This window comes from Peromyscus leucopus, chromosome 9 (assembly GCF_004664715.2).
Source record: "Peromyscus leucopus breed LL Stock chromosome 9, UCI_PerLeu_2.1, whole genome shotgun sequence".
Taxonomy (NCBI): Eukaryota; Metazoa; Chordata; class Mammalia; order Rodentia; family Cricetidae; genus Peromyscus; species Peromyscus leucopus.
In genome coordinates this window covers 71,826,090-71,846,920 of record NC_051070.1, presented here as the reverse complement: position 1 = coordinate 71,846,920, position 20,831 = coordinate 71,826,090, and the positions used below count along the sequence as shown (strand labels likewise).

At 36.2% G+C, this 20,831-nt stretch overlaps 2 protein-coding genes across 2 annotated transcripts; both read left to right on the top strand.

Moving 5' to 3' along the window:
• Positions 1 to 5,758: 5,758 nt before the first annotated feature.
• On the top strand, positions 5,759 to 6,752 carry LOC114682250 (olfactory receptor 7E24-like). The gene has a single exon (XM_028856102.1). The coding sequence runs from the start codon at positions 5,763 to 5,765 to the stop codon at positions 6,750 to 6,752; it is 990 nt and encodes a 329-aa protein (XP_028711935.1). The 5' UTR covers positions 5,759 to 5,762.
• Positions 6,753 to 11,502: 4,750 nt separating this feature from the next.
• LOC114682266 (olfactory receptor 7E24-like) lies at positions 11,503 to 15,182 on the top strand. Its single transcript, XM_028856121.1, has 2 exons — positions 11,503 to 11,532; positions 14,265 to 15,182. The coding sequence occupies exons 1-2, from the start codon at positions 11,503 to 11,505 to the stop codon at positions 15,180 to 15,182; spliced, it is 948 nt and encodes a 315-aa protein (XP_028711954.1).
• The last annotated feature ends 5,649 nt before the right edge of the window (positions 15,183 to 20,831 follow it).

Sequence of the window (20,831 nt, the reverse complement as noted above, 5' to 3'; positions counted from 1 at the left end):
ATTTTGAGAGATAGCCTTGGATGAAGAAATGTACTTAAAGTGGAAAATTTATAAAAGTAAAATAAATAAACAGATGATTCAATGGCATTCGTTCTTAATGTATTGATCCTGGTCTTAGTCCACTAATTTCCTGATCATTGGAGATCACAAATGATACCAGTGGGAATGTGCCTTCTGAAAATTATATGTACACTTGAATGTAATACTATATAATAAACAGTATGTCTTTAAATTCACACCAGTATTTTGAATAACATTTGTGAAGGCTTTTCTGTCATAACCATGGTCAGTGAAACAAATTAAAATAGGATTTGAATCTTCTCTTCCTCCTTTACCTCATCATTTTCATCTCCAAATAGAGCTTGTTAAGTGATTTAGAAATAAAATCATTACAATTTTTTTTTAACTTTTTCTTTTTGTGTTTTTGAAATAGGATTTCTTTGTGTAACATCCCTGTCTGTCACAGAACTCACTTTGTAGATGAGTCTGGCCCTGAACTCATAGAGATCTGCTGCCTCTGTGAGGGCCTTTTAGGTGTTAGTGGAGGCACTGCTGGGCCGAGAAGCCAATAAGAGACCTTTTGAGGGACAGAGGTCAATCTCAACAGTGGGATTCCCTGAGAGTCAAAGATCTCTCTGGTATATATCTCGAGATTGAACCTTGGTCTTCAGATTGCCACACCAGAAAGAAATAGATTTCTGCAGACACAGAAGAGCACATTCAGTAGAATTTAACAACACAAAACAACAACAATAAAACCATCAACAAAGGAACTACTAATGAGAGCCCAAACTGAGATAAAATGGAAAATGAAAAATTTGGGACCTCATACTTAATGGATTGATAACATCTCTTCTGCTCCCTCCATTAACAGCAGGAATTCCTTAGAGACTGCAATATTTTGAACCACTATGAGTAATCACCAGCTCTGTGCATTGAGTTTCTAAGGTTTTGTAAGAATAATTAGTTTGCCTGTCCCTCCAGGTCTTCAGCTTGGTCTGTGTAATTGGGACTATATATCCCTATTTGCTCTTCCTACAGTGTTGTTTCTGCATCAGTTAGCTCTTGCTATTATATTCACTTCAGGATTCAAGAGTGAGCCTTCACCAGCCAATAAGCAAGGAAGGTTTGCCATATCTAGTGCCTTTCATCATGGCCACACAGACGCACAGTTTAGTCATGTAAGTTCTGAGGGAATTGAGGATGAAGAAGAGATGACAAGAATTATTATTTCTTTCTAATCATATGAACTGTGATAATTGGGTTAGCCTGATGGTATAATAACTGTAATAAAAATTTGAGTCTGTACTGGGACTTCGTGTTCTTAGTTGAGATGGTAGTCCTCAAATTCTCATCGGACTATCCCCAGTGTCTCTTCTGCATACTCCTATGACCAAAGAGAGCAGCAAATATGTCCAACTAAGTTGTTTCATAAGCAATCTAAAGTACTGTGATATGATGGCGAGGGTGATTCAGTAACTATAGATTTGAAGAATGCTACTATGAGTGTGTGACTATTAAGGTCTTCCCTGGTGGAGATCTGAGCTCTGTATTTTATGTATCTTACTTCAACTGAATAGTTTTTCAAGGTTCCAAAATTATAAGCTTCTGCCTAATTATTATTTTATAGAAAGTGAAAGACAAATACAGTGTTTTTGTGTAACATGTCCTAGTATTCAGGTAGACATGGGTGAAATCTTGTGTGAGATACTTTGCCTGAGTAAACACAAAATGACCTTTTCTGTGAACAGTCATTTTATGATGCTGTATTCCAGAAAAAAAGACCCAGGTCTTCTTTCCCGTGTGGTTTCCAGATGCTTGATAATGGAATGTTCCGTTCTGCTGTATGAACTGAGGGTAGTATATTTGAGGTGCATTTGGAACAGTCTGAAAACATTGAAACAATAATTTAACTCAGGCTTTTCTAGTTTCCTTGGTCCATATTTGGGTTCACCCTCTGAAGTGCTGGGTTTACAGGTCTACAAAAACTGTGTTCTATTTTCCTGGATATTTTTGTTGCTGTCAGCATGCTTCATCTTTCTGAAGCTCTGCAGTAATTTTTCATGAGGAAATGCGGTCAGATACCTGTATCATTTGTAGTTTGAAAACATGAACACTTAAAAAATATATGTGCTATTAAGACCTTTGAATTTCTTGTTAAAACCATATGATTAGTAAAATGAAAAAATATATACATTAATGAAATAACAATGAATGTGCACAACAGCTATGAATGTGAAGTAGAGTGGGGTGAGTTATATAGAGGGTTTTGAGAGTGAAATGGAAGGAAGTATATATATGTTGTACTGTCATTTTATCATAATATGAAATATAAAAATAATCAAATAAAAAAGTAAAACTAGACCAAAACACTCCTGATTAAAAGAATGACACATTTGTTTTGAATTATTTTGCCTCTGCTATATATTTATGTGAGTTAGGACATGTCATTAATAATTCTGAGATACCTTAAGTATCATGTGACCAAATTTTAGTATTTTTTTCTATGTGCTGTTCTTCTTATATAAGGATATTTTATACATTGATATAACTTAACACTTTTAACTTTCATTTTTTGGTTTTATAGGGCCTAAAGAGTCATTGGCACAGATGTGAAAAGAAAGATACATATTTTAAACATAAAGTAGACCCTTTCTCCTCTCAAAACACTGACTTCCACATATTTGGTTTCCTTTACATTTTATTCAATTCAAGGATGTAACCTAGAAATTGATGCAAGATAAATTTTTCTGGTGTTTGGTTCTGTGTCATGTTGGGTCATCTCATGGTATTTGATAGCTGCACTACTGGGTTATCCAAAAATGGTGCATAACATACCAGAAGACAAAAGGATGTACAGGCATCAAAAGAAATGCAAGGTCAATTTTGTGTATTGTGGGAAGACACACATTAGAGTTTCACATAATTCTATGGTCCAATGGCCTTTGGAAATATCACTAGTGAATTCATATTTTCTATATTCATAGGATTTTAAATTTGGACAAATAAATCCAATGCCAATTTTATCAGTTTCTGAATGGTGATGGGTTGTTATCCTGTGGTTTATATGAGCATGTGGCTATGGAACAAATCATAAATTTTCTCTCAATTCAGTGTTTCCAAATCACGGGTCACTGTTTTCCTTATTGGAAACAAATAGAAGTGTATTCTACATGTGAGTGCATCTCCTATTGCATTATCTTAGAAGAATTATAATTAAGTATATTTTGCCATTTTTGATGGCACATATTAGGAAGTTGTCATTCATGGGAAAAAGGCGAAAATAATCATGCAAAGCAGATGGTATTTATATGTTATAGTATCAAAAAGTCAATTGTTTAAACAGTGATACAAAAAGGGGTAATAGGATTCAGGTGCTATTGACTGTTTTTATAGACAATTAACTGATGAATATTAATAGACACAGACATCTCTTGTTGCAAGTCTGACAGTAACTACATTTTTTTTCAGTTACCTTATTTTATTTAAAAGGTCACTAAATAGCTACTGGCATGAACAGAGGAAGGTAGATGCACTTTTGGATGACTGAAGTAATTTTGTGACAGAATTAACAAGCCTGGTCAGTTAGAAACCACTTGACTACTTAGAGATTAACAAGGGAAAATTCTTTTAGTCAGTGTGCATGTCTGGATGAATGGAGAAAAGGGAGCCAGTCAGGGTCAGAAATCTCTGTTAGCTTTTATATTTTCATATCCGCAAGTTACGATTTGAGTAATTAACTATGTTTTACAGAGACAGAAATTCCAAATGTGATGGTTTGGACAAATGGGGAGATTTTCAATGTATACTGTTGTCATAGTTCTCTGGGGACAGACCAGGACTGCTTTGATGGGGTGGCTGTTGATCAAAGTTCTTCTGTCTGCCTGGCAGAACTGTGCTCTCCTGAAAAGACAACTGGGAGCACTCCTTGAGCTACTTTCTGTGGTTTAATATTTCCTAAGCAATCTATAGGTCCTATTAAATGTCAGTTTATTATCCTTAGTTTCCAGTTTTTCCTATATAAATATGGCACTTAAACACTAATGCATGTCTGTCCATGAGAGAATGATTCAGCTAATACCTGTAAAATAGATACGGGAAACTCACAGACAGACTTAGAACCACATTTCAATGTTAGCAAATACGTTTTAGGAACAGCATGTGCTGTGTTGCATACTACTGAATGAGTATCACATATGTATTAGGTTAGTTTAAAATGTCTTTTTATAAATACTTCAATAGATATTTATATAGTAATATCGCTGTAAAAAAATCTGTCCCCTGAGTTTCTATCAGCCATTGACATAGATGAACTAGACAATGAAATCATGCAGAGCCACTGAACTCAAAGTTCTTTTATTATAAATCAAATTTCTGTAAAATATCACATCTAACATACATAATATAAAAAATGCTTATAATTTAGCAATGGCGGGTTTCTTGTTAAAAGTATTATTGCTTAGAAAGTATTAATTGAATACTTCATAAATGCCAGGAAATAATCTAAGGCAGTGGTCTCTTATCCAGGTTTAAGTAAGTATGATCTAGTATTTCCCAGTACATATTCTGATTAAATTAGCCTGTGAAGTCCAAGATCTTGTGATACTTTAAGTAGCCATGGAAAAAATACACTGTTCACTGTTTCAGAGACCCACTAGTCTACACAACTGAAATGAGCTTTAACAACATTATCTCCTCTAACAGACCTAGTAGAGAAGCAAGTGGTATCTACTTTAGTCATTAGGGCATTGTACATGTGTTTACATCACTAATACTTTCTGTATTTAAAACCTGTTATGTTTTAAGCATGTGCTCTGACCAAAAAGTGACCCTGAAATTTCCTCTGTAGCTGAAGTAAGAACATTGACATCTATGCACCAGGCCTGACTCACATGCAAATCAGTTTACTCTAAAGTAAAGTGTAAATCACTTTACTCTGATTGCACTTCAGAAAATCAATGGCGTTGCTTAAACATAGGAAAACCATGTTTTTCTACCAGATATTTTACTGAGATTATGTGGATGTTCCCGGCAAATTAGTTTTGCAGGATAAAATTCAACTATATTTACTGACTTTTTTTTCATATCACTGGATATCTTAGCAGTTGTGGACAGAGATGTTCTGTGATAATATGGATTTAACTAAGATATATTTACAAAAATTTGAAATATACTAAGAGAAATAAGGGACACATGTACTAATAGGTTTTAAACGTCTAATTTTGAAAGGAAGACTTAAATCTCAAAACAAAAAATGAAGAATATTCTTTTTAAGTAAAGCAAAAAAAAAAAAAAACCTATAGAAGACACTGGAACCTGAAAATAATTATCTGGGTAAGAATTGTTAATTTTTACTTATAGACTTGGACTTTACACTGTCAGATATGTACTTAGAAAAATAAACCTGCTCCATGTTATTGCAATAAAAAGCAGTATGTTTAAGTGCTTCAAGTTTTTATTTGATTTAATTGACAGTTTTCTTAAAGTGAAACTTCTGCAAAATATCCATTTTGTCTTAAAGGTATTTGCTTCATTTTACTGTGCTACAGGCCAGCTGTTTACAGTGATTCTAGCTTCACATCACATAGATTACTGTATTCAATAAGGTTCTCATAATAGGTAACAACACATGAGCCAAGAACACAACTCTATTTAGTAAATGGCATTTACCACAACTGAGGAATTATGAATGAAGTCACAATAGGCTTGAAAAAATACTATTTGAACTTACTTTACTCAAATTATGAAAAATGTCTATATGCATGCTGGTACCATTGTTAACAACATTTTTGGTTTCCTCCAGAAGATGTTCAAGAAATAAAAACATGAGAAACTCAACATGTGTACCAGAATTTTATTTCATTCAACTCTCGGAGGATCCAGACGTCCAGACTGTCCTCTTAGGCCTTTTGTTGTCTATGTATATCTTGGCCCTGTTTGGAAACCTGCTCATCATCCTGACAGTAAGCTCTGACTCCCATCTCCACACACCCATGTACTTCTTCCTCTCCAACCTGTCCATAGTTGATATTTGTTTCATCTCCACCACTGTTCCAAGGGTAATTGTGGACCTCCAAAGTCACTGCCAAGTCATCTCCTATGTGGGCTGCCTGACACAGATGTCACTGTTTATAATATTTGGATGTATGGATGACATGCTTCTGGCTGTGATGGCATATGACCGGTTTGTGGCCATATGCCATCCCCTGTACTACCAGGTCATTATGAATCCAACTCGCTGTGGGGTATTGCTTCTAGGGTCTTTTCTCCTTAGCTTTGCATATTTGCAGTGTCACTATGTGGCAATATACAATTCTTCCAAATGTGAGGATTTTATTGAAATTTACAACTTCTTCTGTGACCCTTCTGAAGTCCTTAAACTTGCCCATTTTGATACTGTAACCAATGTCATACTCAAATTCAGTATAGGCACTGTCTTTGGGTTAATTCCTATTTCAGGAATAATTTTTTCTTACTCTAAAATAGTTTCCTCCATCATAAGATCACCATCATCAAGTGGGAAGCACAAAACCTTCTCCACCTGTGGGTCTCATTTGTCCGTTGTTTGCCTGTTTTATGGAACAGGACTAGGAGTGTACTTGAGCTCCTCTTGGTCACATAATCCAAGAAGCAATGCAGTGGCCTCAGTGATGTACACTGTGGTCACACCTATGTTGAATCCCTTCATCTACAGCCTGCGGAACAAGGACATTAAAACTGCTTTAAGGAAGATACTTAGCAGAGCATTATAATCACTGACATTCTTTATAAATTTACACACACACACACACACACACACACACACACACACACACAGGCACATACATGCACAATCTGTACATGTAAATCCCAGTTATTGACTCACGCATTATTACTAAATGATACTTCACAATATTGCATGATAAAGTGGAGGTCATTGAGGTTGTATTATGGTGGATGGGTAGTTTTAGAAATGCACAAAAATTGAAGTTGTAGAATTGAAACTTTTCTAGAGTCCAATGGTGCACATTATTGAACAACACCTTACAGTATGAATGAGAGCAACACCTAAATGCTGCTCATCAGCCAATTTAAAGTGGCTAGTCTGCTGAGATTTTGTTTTAGAAATGACAGATAACCAGTCTTGTCAACCAGACTGCCTTGAACAGGCCATGCACGAGGATGACATAAATAGACTTGCTAATGTGCAAAGGGAAAGCTCAGTATGCCTCATCATTAGATATCCTAGACTTGCAGGTTTCTAGTGGATTTTCTCTCCCATTGATCCCGAGGATTGCTTGAGATAATGATCAATGGTGGATGTTAGATATGAGCCCCTCTACCTGCCCTTCTATCTCCCAGAAATCAAGCTACACTCTCCTGTAGTCTTTCCTCTATAAAGACAACCCAGCTTTGAGCAGTCAGACTGGGGTGGGTGGGTAGGTGAATGAGGTGAGAGCAATCCAATTCCCCCTCCTTACAATAGCAAGATAAATTCATGATCCTACTCAGTACCTGAATCTTCCATTTCCCTTTGCATGCTGGTTAGTTTTTCCAAAATAGAGTCAACATGAAGAAGGAGCATCCATTGAGGAAGAACTTCCATTACAAGTGTCTGTGTGACATTTTCTTGAGTGATGATTGATGTGGGATGGCACAGCCCACTTTTGGCACTGCTACCCTTGGGCAGGTGGTTCATGGAGGTATAAGAAAGGTACTTGAAAAAGAGCTTAGAAATAAACCAGTAAGTAGCTTTCTTCCATGCCTATCACTTCTGTTTGAGTTCTGACACCAGCTTCCCTCAATGATGGACTGTGATTGGGATGTATACATCAAATAAACTGTTTCCTACCCAAGTTGCTTTTAGTCATGGCATTTATCACAGCAGTAGAAAGCACTAGGACACAAGTACACTGTGTCTGACCAATGAAATGGTGAGGGACTTCCTACCCCCAGACACACTGTACAAGTAATAAACATTTGTTCTGTAGGATGTTATTGAGGCCCACTGAGGGGTCTCTCTTTCCCTTTTAGAACTCATATCATTCTGTACAAGGCAGATAACTTTCCTCCTCTCCCACATCAAGCTCTCTACCTTCACAGCCCCACCATGCTTCCTTTAGTGTGAGGTCCTTTGAATGCACTCCCACTTTAAGTCTGATCATGTCCCCTTCACACTATGGTCACAAGACTATCTCCTAATGCGGCAAACTTGTTTCAGTTCCTTTATGGAACCTGCTGCCCTGACATTCTGGTCTCTGATTTATAACAGTGAAGGACTGGGAAGATATCATTTTCCAATCAATGCATTGGGATTTGTTGCTCTGTGGAATTGTCTGCAGTTGATTTCCTGTGAAGGAGTTTGCCTTCCTCCAGAATGAGACAGAGTGAGAGCCTAACCCGTGGATGCACTCATGGGGTTGTTTGGAGTCCACAGTTGTTTACTCTGACTGACTTTGTTGTTAATGTATGGTTACTCTATTTAGAGAGATAGCCTTGGATGAAGAAATGTACTTAAAGTGAAAAATTTATAAAAGTAAAATAAAATTGTGAATTTAACAGATGATTCAATGGCATTTGTTCTTAATGTATTGATCCTGGTCTTAGTCCACTAATTTCCTGATCACTGGAGATCACAAATGTTACCAGAGGGAATGTGCCCTCTGAAAATTCTATGTACACTTGAATGTAATACTATATAATAAACAGTGTGTCTTTTAATTCACACCTGTATTTTGAATAACATTTGTGAAGGCTTGTCTGTCATAACCATGGTCAGTGAAACAAATTAAAATAGGATTTTAATCTTCTCTTCCTTCTTTCCCTCATCATTTTCATCTCCAAGTAGAGCTTGTTAACTGATTTGGAAATAAAATCATTACAATTTTTTTTTTAACTTTTTCTTTTTGTGTTTTTGAAATAGAATTTGTCTCTGTAACAGCCCTGGTTGTCACAGAACTCACTTTGTAGATGAGGCTGACCTTGCACTCATAGAGATCTCCTGCCTTTGTGAGGGTCTTTTAGGTGTTAGTGGAGGCACTGCTGGGCAGAGAAGCCAATAAGAGACCTTTTGAGGAAAAGAGGTCAATCTCAACAGTGGGCTTTCCTGAGAGTAAAGATCTCTCTGGCATATATCTTGAGATTGAATCTTGGTCTTCAGATTGCTACACAAGAAAGAAATAGATTTCTGCAGACACAGAATGGCACATTCAGTAGAATTTAACAACACAAAAAAACAACAACAATATCATCAACAAAGGAACTACTAAAGAGAGCTCAAACAGAAATAAAATGGAAAATGAAAAATTTAGGACCTCATACTTAATGAATTGATAACATCTCTTCTGCTCCCTCCATTAACAGCAGGAATTCCTTAGAGACTGCAATATTTTGAACCACTATGAGTAATCACCAGCTCTGTGCATTGAGTTTCTAAGGTTGTGTAAGAATAATTAGTTTGTCTGTCCCTCCAGGTCTTCAGCTTGGTCTGTGTAATTGGGACTATATATCACTTTTTGCTCTTCCTACAGTGTTGTTTCTGCATCAGGAAGCTCTTGCTATTATATTCACTTCAGAATTCAAGAGTGAGCCTTCACCAGCCAATAAGCAAGGAAGGTTTGCCATATCTAGTGCCTTTCATCATGGCCACACAGACCCACAGTTTAGTCATGTAAGTTCTGAGAGAATTGAGGATGAAGAAGAGATGACAAGAATTATTATTTCTTTCTAATCATATGAACTGTGATAACTTGGGTAGCCTGATGGTATAATAACTGTAATAAAAATTTGAGTCTCTGTACTGGGACTTCGTGTTCTTAGTTGAGATGGTAGTCCTCAAATTCTCATCGGACTATCCCCAGTGTCTCTTCTGCATATTCCTATGACCAAAGAGAGCAGCAAATATGTACAACTAAGTTGTTTCATAAGCAATCTAAAGTACTGTGACATGATGGTGAGGGTGATTTTGTAACTATAGATTTGAAGAAAGCTACTATGAGTGTGTGACACTTAAGGTCTTCCCTGGTGGAGATCTAGCTCTATATTTTATGTATCTTACTTCAACTGAATAGTTTTTCAAAGTTCCAAAATTATAAGCTTCTGCCTAATTATTATTTTATAGAAAGTGAAGGACAAAGACAGTGTTTCTGTGTAACATGTAGTAGGTGGTCAGGTCGAAATGGGTGAAGTTTGTGTGAGTTACTTTGCCTGAGTAAAACACAAAATGACCTTTTCTGTGAACAGTCATTTTATGATGCTGTATTCCAGAAAAAAAGGCCTATGTCTTCTTTCCCGTGTGGTTTCCAGATGCTTGATAATGGAATGTTCCGTTCTGCTGTATGAACTGAGGGTAGTATATTTGAGGTGCATTTGGAACATTCTGAAAACATCGAAACAGTAATTTAACTCAGGCTTTTTTAGTTCCCTTGGTCCATATTTGGCTTCACCCTCTGAAGAGCTGTGTTTAAAGGCCTACAAAGACTGTGTTCTATTTTCCTGGATATTTTTGTTGCTGCCAGCATCCTCCATCATTCTGAAGCTCTGAAGTAATTTTTCATGAGGAAATGTGGTCAGATACCTGTATCATTTATAGTTTGAAAACATGAACACTTAAAAAAGATATGTGCTATTAAGACCTTTGAATTTCTTGTTAAAACCATATGATTAGTAAAATGAAAAAAAATATATACGTTAATGAAATAACAATGAATGTGCACAACAGCTATGAATGTGAAGTAGAGTGGGGTGAGTTATATAGAGGGTTTTGAGAGTGAAATGGAAAGAAGTATATATATGTTATATTATCATTTTACTATAATTTGAAATATAAAAATAATCAAATAAAAAAGTAACACCAGACCAAAACACTCCTGATTAAAAGAATGACAATTTGTTTTTTAATTATTTTGTCTCTGCTATATATTTATGTGAGTTAGGACATGTCATTAATAATTCTGAGATACCTTAAGTATCATGTGACCAAATTTTCGTGTTTTTTCTATGTGCTGTCCTCCTTATATAAGGATATTTTATACATTGATATAACTTAACACTTTTAACTTTCATTTTTTGGTTTTATAGGGCCTAAAGAGTCATTGGCACAGATGTGAAATAAACAATACATATTTTAAACATAAAGTAGACCCTTTCTCCTCTCAAAACACTGACTTCCCTTTACATGTTATTCAATTCAAGGATGTAACCTAGAAATTGATCCAAGATAAATTTTTCTGGTGTTTGGTTTTGTGTCATGTTGGGTCATCTCATGGTATTTGATAGGTGCACTACTGGGTTATCCAAAAATGGTGCATATTCTCACCAGAAGACAAAAGGATGTACAGGCATCAAAAGAAATGCAAGGTCAATTTTGTGTATTGTGGGAAGACACACTTTAGAGTTGCACATAATTCTATGGTCCAATGGCCTTTGGAAATACTCCCCAGTGAATTCATATTTTCTATATACATAGGATTTTAAATTTGGACAAATAAATCCAATGCCAATTATATCAGTTTCTGAATGGTGATGGGTTGTTATCCTGTGGTTTATATGAGCATGTGGCTATGGAACAAATCATAAATTTTCTCTCAATTCAGTGTTTCCAAATCACGGGTCACTGTTTTCCTTGTTGGAAACAAATAGAAGTGTATTCTACATGTGAGTGCATCTCCTATTGCATTATCTTAGAAGAATTATAATTAAGTATATTTTGCCATTTTTGATGGCACATATTAGGAGGATGTCATTCATGGGAAAAAGGCGAAAATAATCATGCAAAGCAGATGATATTTATATGTTATAGTATCAAAATTCAATAGTTTAAACAGTGATACAAAAAGGGGTAATAGGATTCAGGTGCTATTGACTGTTTTTATAGAAACAATTAACTGATGAATATTAATAGACACATACATCTCTTGTTGCAAGTCTGACAGTTACCACATTTTTTTCAGTTACCTTATTTTTTTTAAAAGGTCACTAAATAGTTAATGGCATGAACAGAGGAAGGTAGATGCACTTTTGGATGACTGAAGTAATTTTGTGACAGAATTAACAAGCCTGCTCAGTTAGAAACCACTTGACTACTTAGAGATTAACAAGGGAAAATTCTTTTAGTCAGTGTGCATGCCTGGGTGAATGGACAAAAGGGAGCAAGTCAGGGTCAGAAATCTCTGTTAGCTTTTATATTTTCATATCCCCAAGTTACGATTTGAGTAATTAACTATGTTTTACAGAGACAGAAATTCCAAAGTGATTGGACAAATGGGGAGATTTTTAATGTATACTGTTGTCATAGTTCTCTGGGGACAGACCAGGGCTGCTTGACGGGGCGGCTGTAGATCAAGGTTCTTCTGTCTGCCTGGCAGAACTGTGCTCTCCTGAAAAGACAACTGGGAGCACTCCTTGAGCTACTTTCTGTGGTTTAATATTTCCTAAACAATCTATAGTTCCTATTAAATGTCAGTTTATTATCCTTAGTTCCAGTTTTTTCTATAATAATATGGCACTTAAACATTAATGCATGTCTGTCCATGAGAGAATGATTCAGCTAATACCTGTACAATAGATACGGGAAACTCACAGACAGACTTAGAACCACATTTCAATGTTAGCAAATACGTTTTAGGAACAGCATGTGCTGTGTTGCATACTACTGAATGAGTATCACATATTTATTAGGTTAGTTTAAAATGCCTTTATATATACTTTAATAGATGTTTATATAGTAATATCGCTGTAAAAAATCTGTCCCCTGAGATTCTATCAGCCATTGACATAGATGACCTAGACAATGAAATCATGCAGAGCCACTGAACTCAAAGTTCTTTTATTATAAATCAAACTTCTGTAAAATATCACATCTAACATGCATAATATAAAAAATGCTTATAATTTATTAATGGTGGCTTTCTTGTTAAAAGTATTATTGCTTAGAAAGTATTAATTGAATACTTCCTAAATGCCAGGAAATAATCTAAGGCAGTGGACTCTTATCCAAGTTTAAGTAAGTATGATCTAGTATTTACCATGTACATATTCTGATTAAATTAGCCTGTGAAGTCCAAGATCTTGTGATACTTTAAGTAGCCATGGAAAAAATACACTGTTAACTGTTTCAGAGACCCACTAGTCTACACAACTGAAATGATCTTTAACAACATTATCTCCTCTAACAGACCTAGTAGAGAAGCAAGTGGTATCTACTTTAGCCATTAGGGCATTGCACATGTGTTTACATTACTAATACTTTCTGTATTTAAAACCTTTTATGTTTTAAGCATGTGCTCTGACCAAAGAGTGACCCTGAAATTTCCTCTGTAGCTGAAGTAAGAACATTGACATCTATGCACCAGGCCTGACTCACATGCAAATCACTTTACTGTCTGAGGAGGAGGGACTTAAATTAGAGTTCTGGATCAGCCTGGCTGCACTTCAAAAAATAAATGGCATTGCTTAAACGTAGGAAAATCATGTTTTTATACCACATATTTTACTGAGATTTTATGGAGATGTTCCCCCCAAATTAACTTGGCAGCATAAATTTTCAACTGTATTTATTGACATTTCATTTTCTTTTTTCCATCACTGGACATCTTAACAGTTGTGAACGGAGTTGTTCTGTGATAATGTGGATTTAACTAAGATATATTTACAAAAATTTGAAATATTCTAAGATAAATAAGGGATACATATACTAATATATTTTAAAAACCTAAGAAATGTTCAACAAAGACTAAAATACCAAAACAAAAAAAATGGAGAATTTTTTTTTAAAGTCAAAGAAAAAAGAAACCTATAGAAGACACTGGAACCTGAAAATATTTTACTGGGTAGGAATCATTAATTTTTATTTAGAGACTATGACTTCACACTGTTAGATATATTCCAAGTAAGATAAACCTGCTCCATGCTATTGCAATAAAAAGAAGTATGCTTAAGTGCTTCAAGGTTTCATTTGATTTCATTGACAATTTTCCTAAAGTGAAGTTTCTGCAACATATCCATTTTGTCTTAAAGGTGTTTGCTTTATTTTACTGTGTCTACAGGGCACCTGTTTACAGTAATTCTGGCCTCACAACATGTAGATTACTGAATTCAATATGGCTTTCATAAGAAGTAACAAATGAACTAAGAAGAAAACAGTATTTAGAGTATGGTATTTGCCACAACTGAGGAATTATTAATAAAGTCACAATTAGCTTGAGAAAATAATCAATATTTGAAATTACTTTACTCTAATTGTAAAAAATATGCGTGCTGGTACCATTGTTAAAAACATTTTTGACTACCTCCAGAAGATTTCAAGAAATAAAAACATGCAAAATTCAACATGTGTACCAGAATTCCACTTCATTCAACTCTCGGAGGATCCAGATGTCCAGACTGTCCTCTTTGGACTATTTTTGTTCATGTATATCTTGGCCCTGTTTGGAACCCTGCTCATCATCCTGACAGTAAGCTCTGACTCCCATCTCCACACACCCATGTACTTCTTCCTCTCCAACCTGTCTATAGTTGATATTTGTTTTATCTCTGTCACAGTTCCAAGGGTGATTGTGGACTTCCAAAGTCACTGCCAAGTCATCTCCTATGTGGGCTGCCTGAAACAGATGTCACTGTTCACAATATTTGCATGTATCGATGACATGCTTCTGTCTGTGATGGCATATGACCGGTTTGTGGCCATCTGCCACCCCCTGTACTACCAGGTCATTATGAATCCCAGTCGCTGTGGGGTGTTGCTTCTATGGTCTTTTCTCCTTAGCTTTGCAGATTTGCAGTGGCATTATGTAGCAATATTCAATTCTCCCAAATGTGAAGATTTTATTGAAATTTACAACTTCTTCTGTGACCCTTCTGAAGTCCTTAAACTGGCCTATTTTGATACTGTCACCAATACCATAGTCAAATTCAGTATAGGCACTCTCTTTGGGTTAATTCCTATTTCAAGAATAATTTTTTCTTACTTTAAAATACTTTCCTCCATCATAAAATCACCATCATCAAGTGGGAAGCACAAAACCTTCTCCACCTGTGGGTCTCATTTGTCCACTGTTTGCCTGTTTTATGGAACAGGACTAGGAGTGTACTTCAGCTCCTCTCCATCACATACTCCAGGAAGCAATGTGGTGGCCTCAGTGATGTACACTGTGGTCACCTATGTTGAATCCCTTCATCTACAGCCTGCGGAACAAGGATATTAAAACTGCCTTAAGGAAGATACTTAGCAGAGCATTCTAATCACTGACATCTTTATAAATTTAGACACGCACACACACACACACACAGAGGCACATACATGCACAAACTGTAATGTAAATCCCAGTTATTGACTCACACATTATTACTAAATGATACTTCACAATATTTCATGATAAAGTGGTAGTCATTGAGGTTGTATTATGGTGGATGGGTTGTTTTAGAAATGCACAAAAATTGAAGTTGGAGAGATGAAACTTTTCTAGAGACGAATGGTGCACATTATTGAACAACACCTTACAGTATGAATGAGAGCAACACCTAAATGCTGCTCATCAGCCAATTTAAAGTGGCTAGTCTACTGAGATTTTGTTTTAGAATTGACAGATAACCAGTCTTGTCAACCAGGCTACCTTGAACAGGCCATGCAGGAGGAAGACATATATAGACTTTCTATGTGCAAAGGGAAAGCTCAGTATGCCTCATCATTAGATATCCTAGACTTGCAGGATTCTCTCAGATTTTCACTCCCATTGATCCAGAGGATAGCTTGAGACAATGATCAATGGTAGATGTTAGATATGAGCCCCTCTACCTGTCCCTCTATCTCCCAGAAATCAAGCTACACTCTCCTGTAGTCTGTCCTCTATAAAGACAACCCAGCTTTGAGTACTCAGGCTGGTGTGGGTGGGTAGGTGGATGAGGTGAGAGCAATCCAGTTCCCCCTCTTTACAATAGCAAGATAAATTCATGATCCTACTCAGTACCTGACTCTTCCATTTCCCTTGGCATGCTGGTTAGTTTTTCCCAAATAGAGTCAACATGAATAAGGAACATCCATTGAGGAAGAACTTCCATTATAAGTGTCTGTGTGTCATTTTCTTGAGTGATGATTGATGTGGGAGGGCACAGCCCACTTCAGGCAGTGCTACCCTTGGGCAAGTGGTTCTTGGAATTATAAGAAAGGCACTTGAAAAGGAGCTTAGAAATAAGGCAGTAAGTAGCTTTCTTCCACAATTTCCACTTCTGTTTGAGTTCTGACACGAGCTTCAGTCAATGATGGACTGTGATTGGGATGTATACATCAAATAATCTGTTTCCTACCCAAGTTGCTTTTGGTCATGGCATATATCACAGCTGTAGAAAGCACTAGGACACATGGACACTGTGTCTGACCAATGAAATGGCGAGGGACTTCCTATCCCCAGACAAACTATTCAAGTAATAAACATTTGTTCTGTAGGATATTTCTGAGGGCCACTGAGGGGCCTCTCTTTCCCTTTTAGAACTCACATAATGCTGTACAAGGCAGGTAACTTTCCTCCTTTCCCACATCAAGCTCTCTACCTTCACAGCCCCACCATGCTTCCTCTGGTGTTAGGTCCTTTGAATGCACTCCCACTTCAAGGTCTGATCATGTCCCCTTCACACTATGGTCACAAGACTATCTCCTAATGCGGCAAACTTGTTTTTGCTCCTTTCTTGAACCTGCTGTCCTGATATTCTGGTCTCTGATTTATAACAGTGAAGGACTGGGAAGATATAATTTTCCAATCCACACATTGGGATTTGTGGCTGTGTGGGATTGTCTCCAGTTGATTTCCTGTGAAGGAGTTTGCCTTCCTCCAGAATGAGACAGAGTGAGAGCCTAACCCGTGGATGCACTCATGGGGTTTTTTGGAGTCCACAGTTGTTTACTCTGACTGACTTAGTTGGTAATGTATGGTTACTCTATTTAGAGAGATAGCCTTGGATGAAGAAATGTACTTAGAGTGGAAAATTTATAAAAGTAAAATAAAATTGTGAATTTAACAGATGATTCAATGGCATTTGTTCTTAATGTATTGATCCTGGTCTTAGTCCACTAATTTCCTGATCAATGGAGATCACAAATGTTACCAGAGGGAATGTGCCCTCTGAAAATTATATGTACACTTGAATGTAATACTATATAATAAACAGTATGTCTTTTAATTCACACCAGTATTTTGAATAACATTTGTTAAGGCTTGTCTGTCATAACCATGGTCAGTGAAACAAATTAAAATAGAATTTTAATCTTCTCTTCCTCCTTTCCCTCATCATTTTCATCCTCAAATAGAGCTTGTTAACTGATTTGGAAATAAAATCATTACAATTTTTTTTTTAACTTTTTCTTTTTGTGTTTTTGAAATAGAATTTGTCTCTGTAACAGCCCTGGCTGTCACAGAACTCACTTTGTAGATGAGGCTGGCCCTGAACTCCTAGAGATCTCCTGCCTCTGTGAGGGCCTTTTAGGTGTTAGTGGAGGCACTGCTGGGCCAAGAAGCCAATAAGAGACCTTTTGAGGAACAGAGGTCAATGTCAACAGTGGGATTCCCTGAGAGTCAAAGATCTCTCTGGCATATATCTCGAGATTGAATCTTGGTCTTCATATTCCCACACCAGAAAGAAATAGATTTCTGCAGACACAGAAGAGCACGTTCAGTAGAATTTAACAACACAAAACAACAACAACATCATCAACAACAACAGAACTACTAAAGAGAGCCCAAACTGAGATAAAATGGAAAATGAAAAATTTAGGACCTCATACTTAATGCATTGATAACATCTCTTCTGCTTCCACCATTAACAGCAGGAATTCCTTAGAGATTGCAAAATTTTGAACCACTATGAGTAATCACCAGCTCTGTGCATTGAGTTTCTAAGGTTTTGTAAGAATAATTAGTTTGCCTGTCCCTCTTGGTCATCAGCTTGATCTGTGTCATCCGGGACTATATATCCCTGTTTGCTCTTCCTACAGTTGTTTCTGCATCAGGAAGCTCTTGCTATTATATTCACTTCAGGATTCAAGTGAGCCTTCACCAGCCAACAAGCAAGGAATGTTTGCCATATCTACAGCCTTTCATCATGGCCACACAGACCCACAGTTTAGTCATGTAAGTTCTGAGGGAATTGAGGATGAAGAAGAGATGACAAGAATTATTATTTCTTTCTAATCATATGAACTGTGATAATTTGGGTAGCCTGATGGTATAATAATGGTAATAAAATATTTAAGTCTCTGTACTGGGATCTTATGTTCTTAGTTGAGATGGTAGTCCTCAAATTCTCATCAGACTGTCCCCAGTGTCTCTTCTGCATATTCCTATGACCAAAGAAAGCAGCAAATATGTCCAACTAAGTTGTTTCATAAGCAATCTAAAGTACTGTGATATGATGGTGAGGGTGATTTTGTAACTATAGATTTGAAGAAAGCTACTATGAGTGTGTGACTATTAAGGTCTTCCCTGGTGGAGATCTGAGCTCTATATTTTATGTATCTTACTTCAACTGAATAGTTTTTCAAAGTTCCAAAATTATAAGCTTCTGCCTAATTATTATTTTATAGAACGTGAAAGACAAAGACAGTGTTTCTGTGTAACGTGTACTAGGTGGTCAGGTCGGAATGGGTGAAGTTTTTGTGAGTTACTTTGCCTGAGTAAAACACAAAATGACCTTTTCTGTGAACAGTCATTTCATGATGCTGTATTCCAGAAAAAAAGGCCCATGTCTTCTTTCCCTTGTGGTTTCTAGATCTTTTATAACAGAATATTTAGTTCTGCTGTATGAACTGAGGGTATTATATTTGAGGTGCATTTGGAACAGTCTCAAAACAGTGAAACAATAATACAACTCAGGCTTTTCTAGTTCCCTTGGTCCATATTTGACTTCACCCTCTGAAGTGCTGGGTTTACAAGTCTACAAAGACTGTGTTCTATTTTCCTGGATATTTTTGTTGCTCTCAGCATCCTCCATCATTCTGAATCTCAGCCAGTAATTTTTCATGAGGAAATACGATCAGATACCTATATCATTTGTAGTTTGAAAACATGATCGCTTAAAAAAAGATATATGTGCTATTAAGACCTCTGAAATTCTTGTTAAAACCATATGATTAGTAAAATGAAAAAAATATTCGTTAATGAAATAACAATGAATGTGCACAACAGCTATGAATGTGAAGTAGAGTGGGGTGAGTTATATAGAGGGTTTTGAGAGTGAAATGGAAGGAAGTATATATATGTTATATTATCATTTTACTATAATTTGAAATATAAAAATAATCAAATAAAAAAGTAACACCAGACCAAAACACTCCTGATTAAAAGAATGACACATTTGTTTTTTAATTATTTTGTCTCTGCTATATATTTATGTGAGTTAGGACATGTCATTAATAATTCTGAGATACCTTAAGTATCATGTGACCAAATTTTAGTATTTTTTCCATGTGCTATCCTTCTTTTATAAGTATGTTTTGTACATTGATATAACTTAACGCTTTTAACGTTCATCCTTTGCTTCCATAGGGCCTAAAGAGTCATTGGCACAGATGTGAAATAAACAATACACATTTTAAACATAAAGTAGACCCTTTCTCCTCTCAAAACACTGACTTCCACATATTTGGTTTCCTTTACATTTTATTCAATTCAAGGATGTAACCTAGAAATTGATGCAAGATAAATATTTCTGGTATTTGGTTCTGTGTCATGTTGGGTCATCTCATGGTATTTGATAGCTTCACTACTGGGTTATCCAAAAATGGTGCATATCTCACCAGAAGACAAAAGGATGTACAGGCATCAAAAGAAATGGAGGTCAATTTTGTGTATTGTGGGAAGACACACTTTAGAGTTGCACATAATTCTATGGTCCAATGGCCTTTGGAAATACTCCCCAGTGAATTCATAATTTCTATATTCATAGGATTTTAAATTTGGACAAATAAATCCAATACCAATTTTATCAGTTTCTGAATGGTGATGGGTTGTTATCCTGTGGTTTATATGAGCATGTGGCTATGGAACAAATCATAAATTTTCTCTCAATTCAGTGTTTCCAAATCACGGGTCACTGTTTTCCTTATTGGAAACAAATAGAAGTGTATTCTACATGTGAGTGCATCTCCTATTGCATTATCTTAGAAGAATTATAATTAAGTATATTTTCCATTTTTGATGGCACGTATTAAGAGGATGTCATTCATGGGAAAAAGGCGAAAATAATCATGCAAAGGAGATGATATTTATATGTTATAGTATCAAAAAGTCAATTGTTTAAACAGTGATACAAAAAGGGGTAATAGGATTCAGGTGCTATTGACTGTTTTGATAGGAACAATTAACTGGTGAATATTAATAGACACAGACATCTCTTGTTGCAAGTCTGACAGTTACCACATTTTTTTCAGTTACCATATTTTTTAAAAGGTAACTAAATAGCTACTGGCATGAACAGAGGAAGGTAGATGCACTTTTGGTTGACTGAAGTAATTTTGTGACAGAATTAACAAGCCTGCTCAGTTAGAAACCACTTGACTACTTAGAGATTAACAAGGGAAAATTCTTTTAGTCAGTGTGCATGCCTGGGTGAATGGACAAAAGGGAGCCAGTCAGGGTCAGAAATCTCTGTTAGCTTTTATATTTTCATATCTCCAAGTTACGATTTGAGTAATTAACTATGTTTTGCAGAGACAGAAATTCCAAATGTGATTGTTTGGACAAATGGGGAGATTTTCAATGTATACTGTTGTCATAGTTCTCTGGGGACAGACCAGGACTGCTTTGACGGGGCGGCTGTTGATCGAGGTTCTTCTGTCTGCCTGGCAGAACTGTGCTCTCCTGAAA

Bases quoted from the DNA above. Each gene is read 5' to 3' on its own strand.
- LOC114682250 (XM_028856102.1), top strand. From the start codon at position 5,763: ATGCTGGTACCATTGTTAACAACATTTTTGGTTTCCTCCAGAAGATGT.
- LOC114682266 (XM_028856121.1), top strand. From the start codon at position 11,503: ATGGGTTGTTATCCTGTGGTTTATATGAGC. The intron at 11,533-14,264 runs ATGTGGCTATGG...AACATTTTTGAC, and splicing joins ATCCTGTGGTTTATATGAGC to TACCTCCAGAAGATTTCAAG.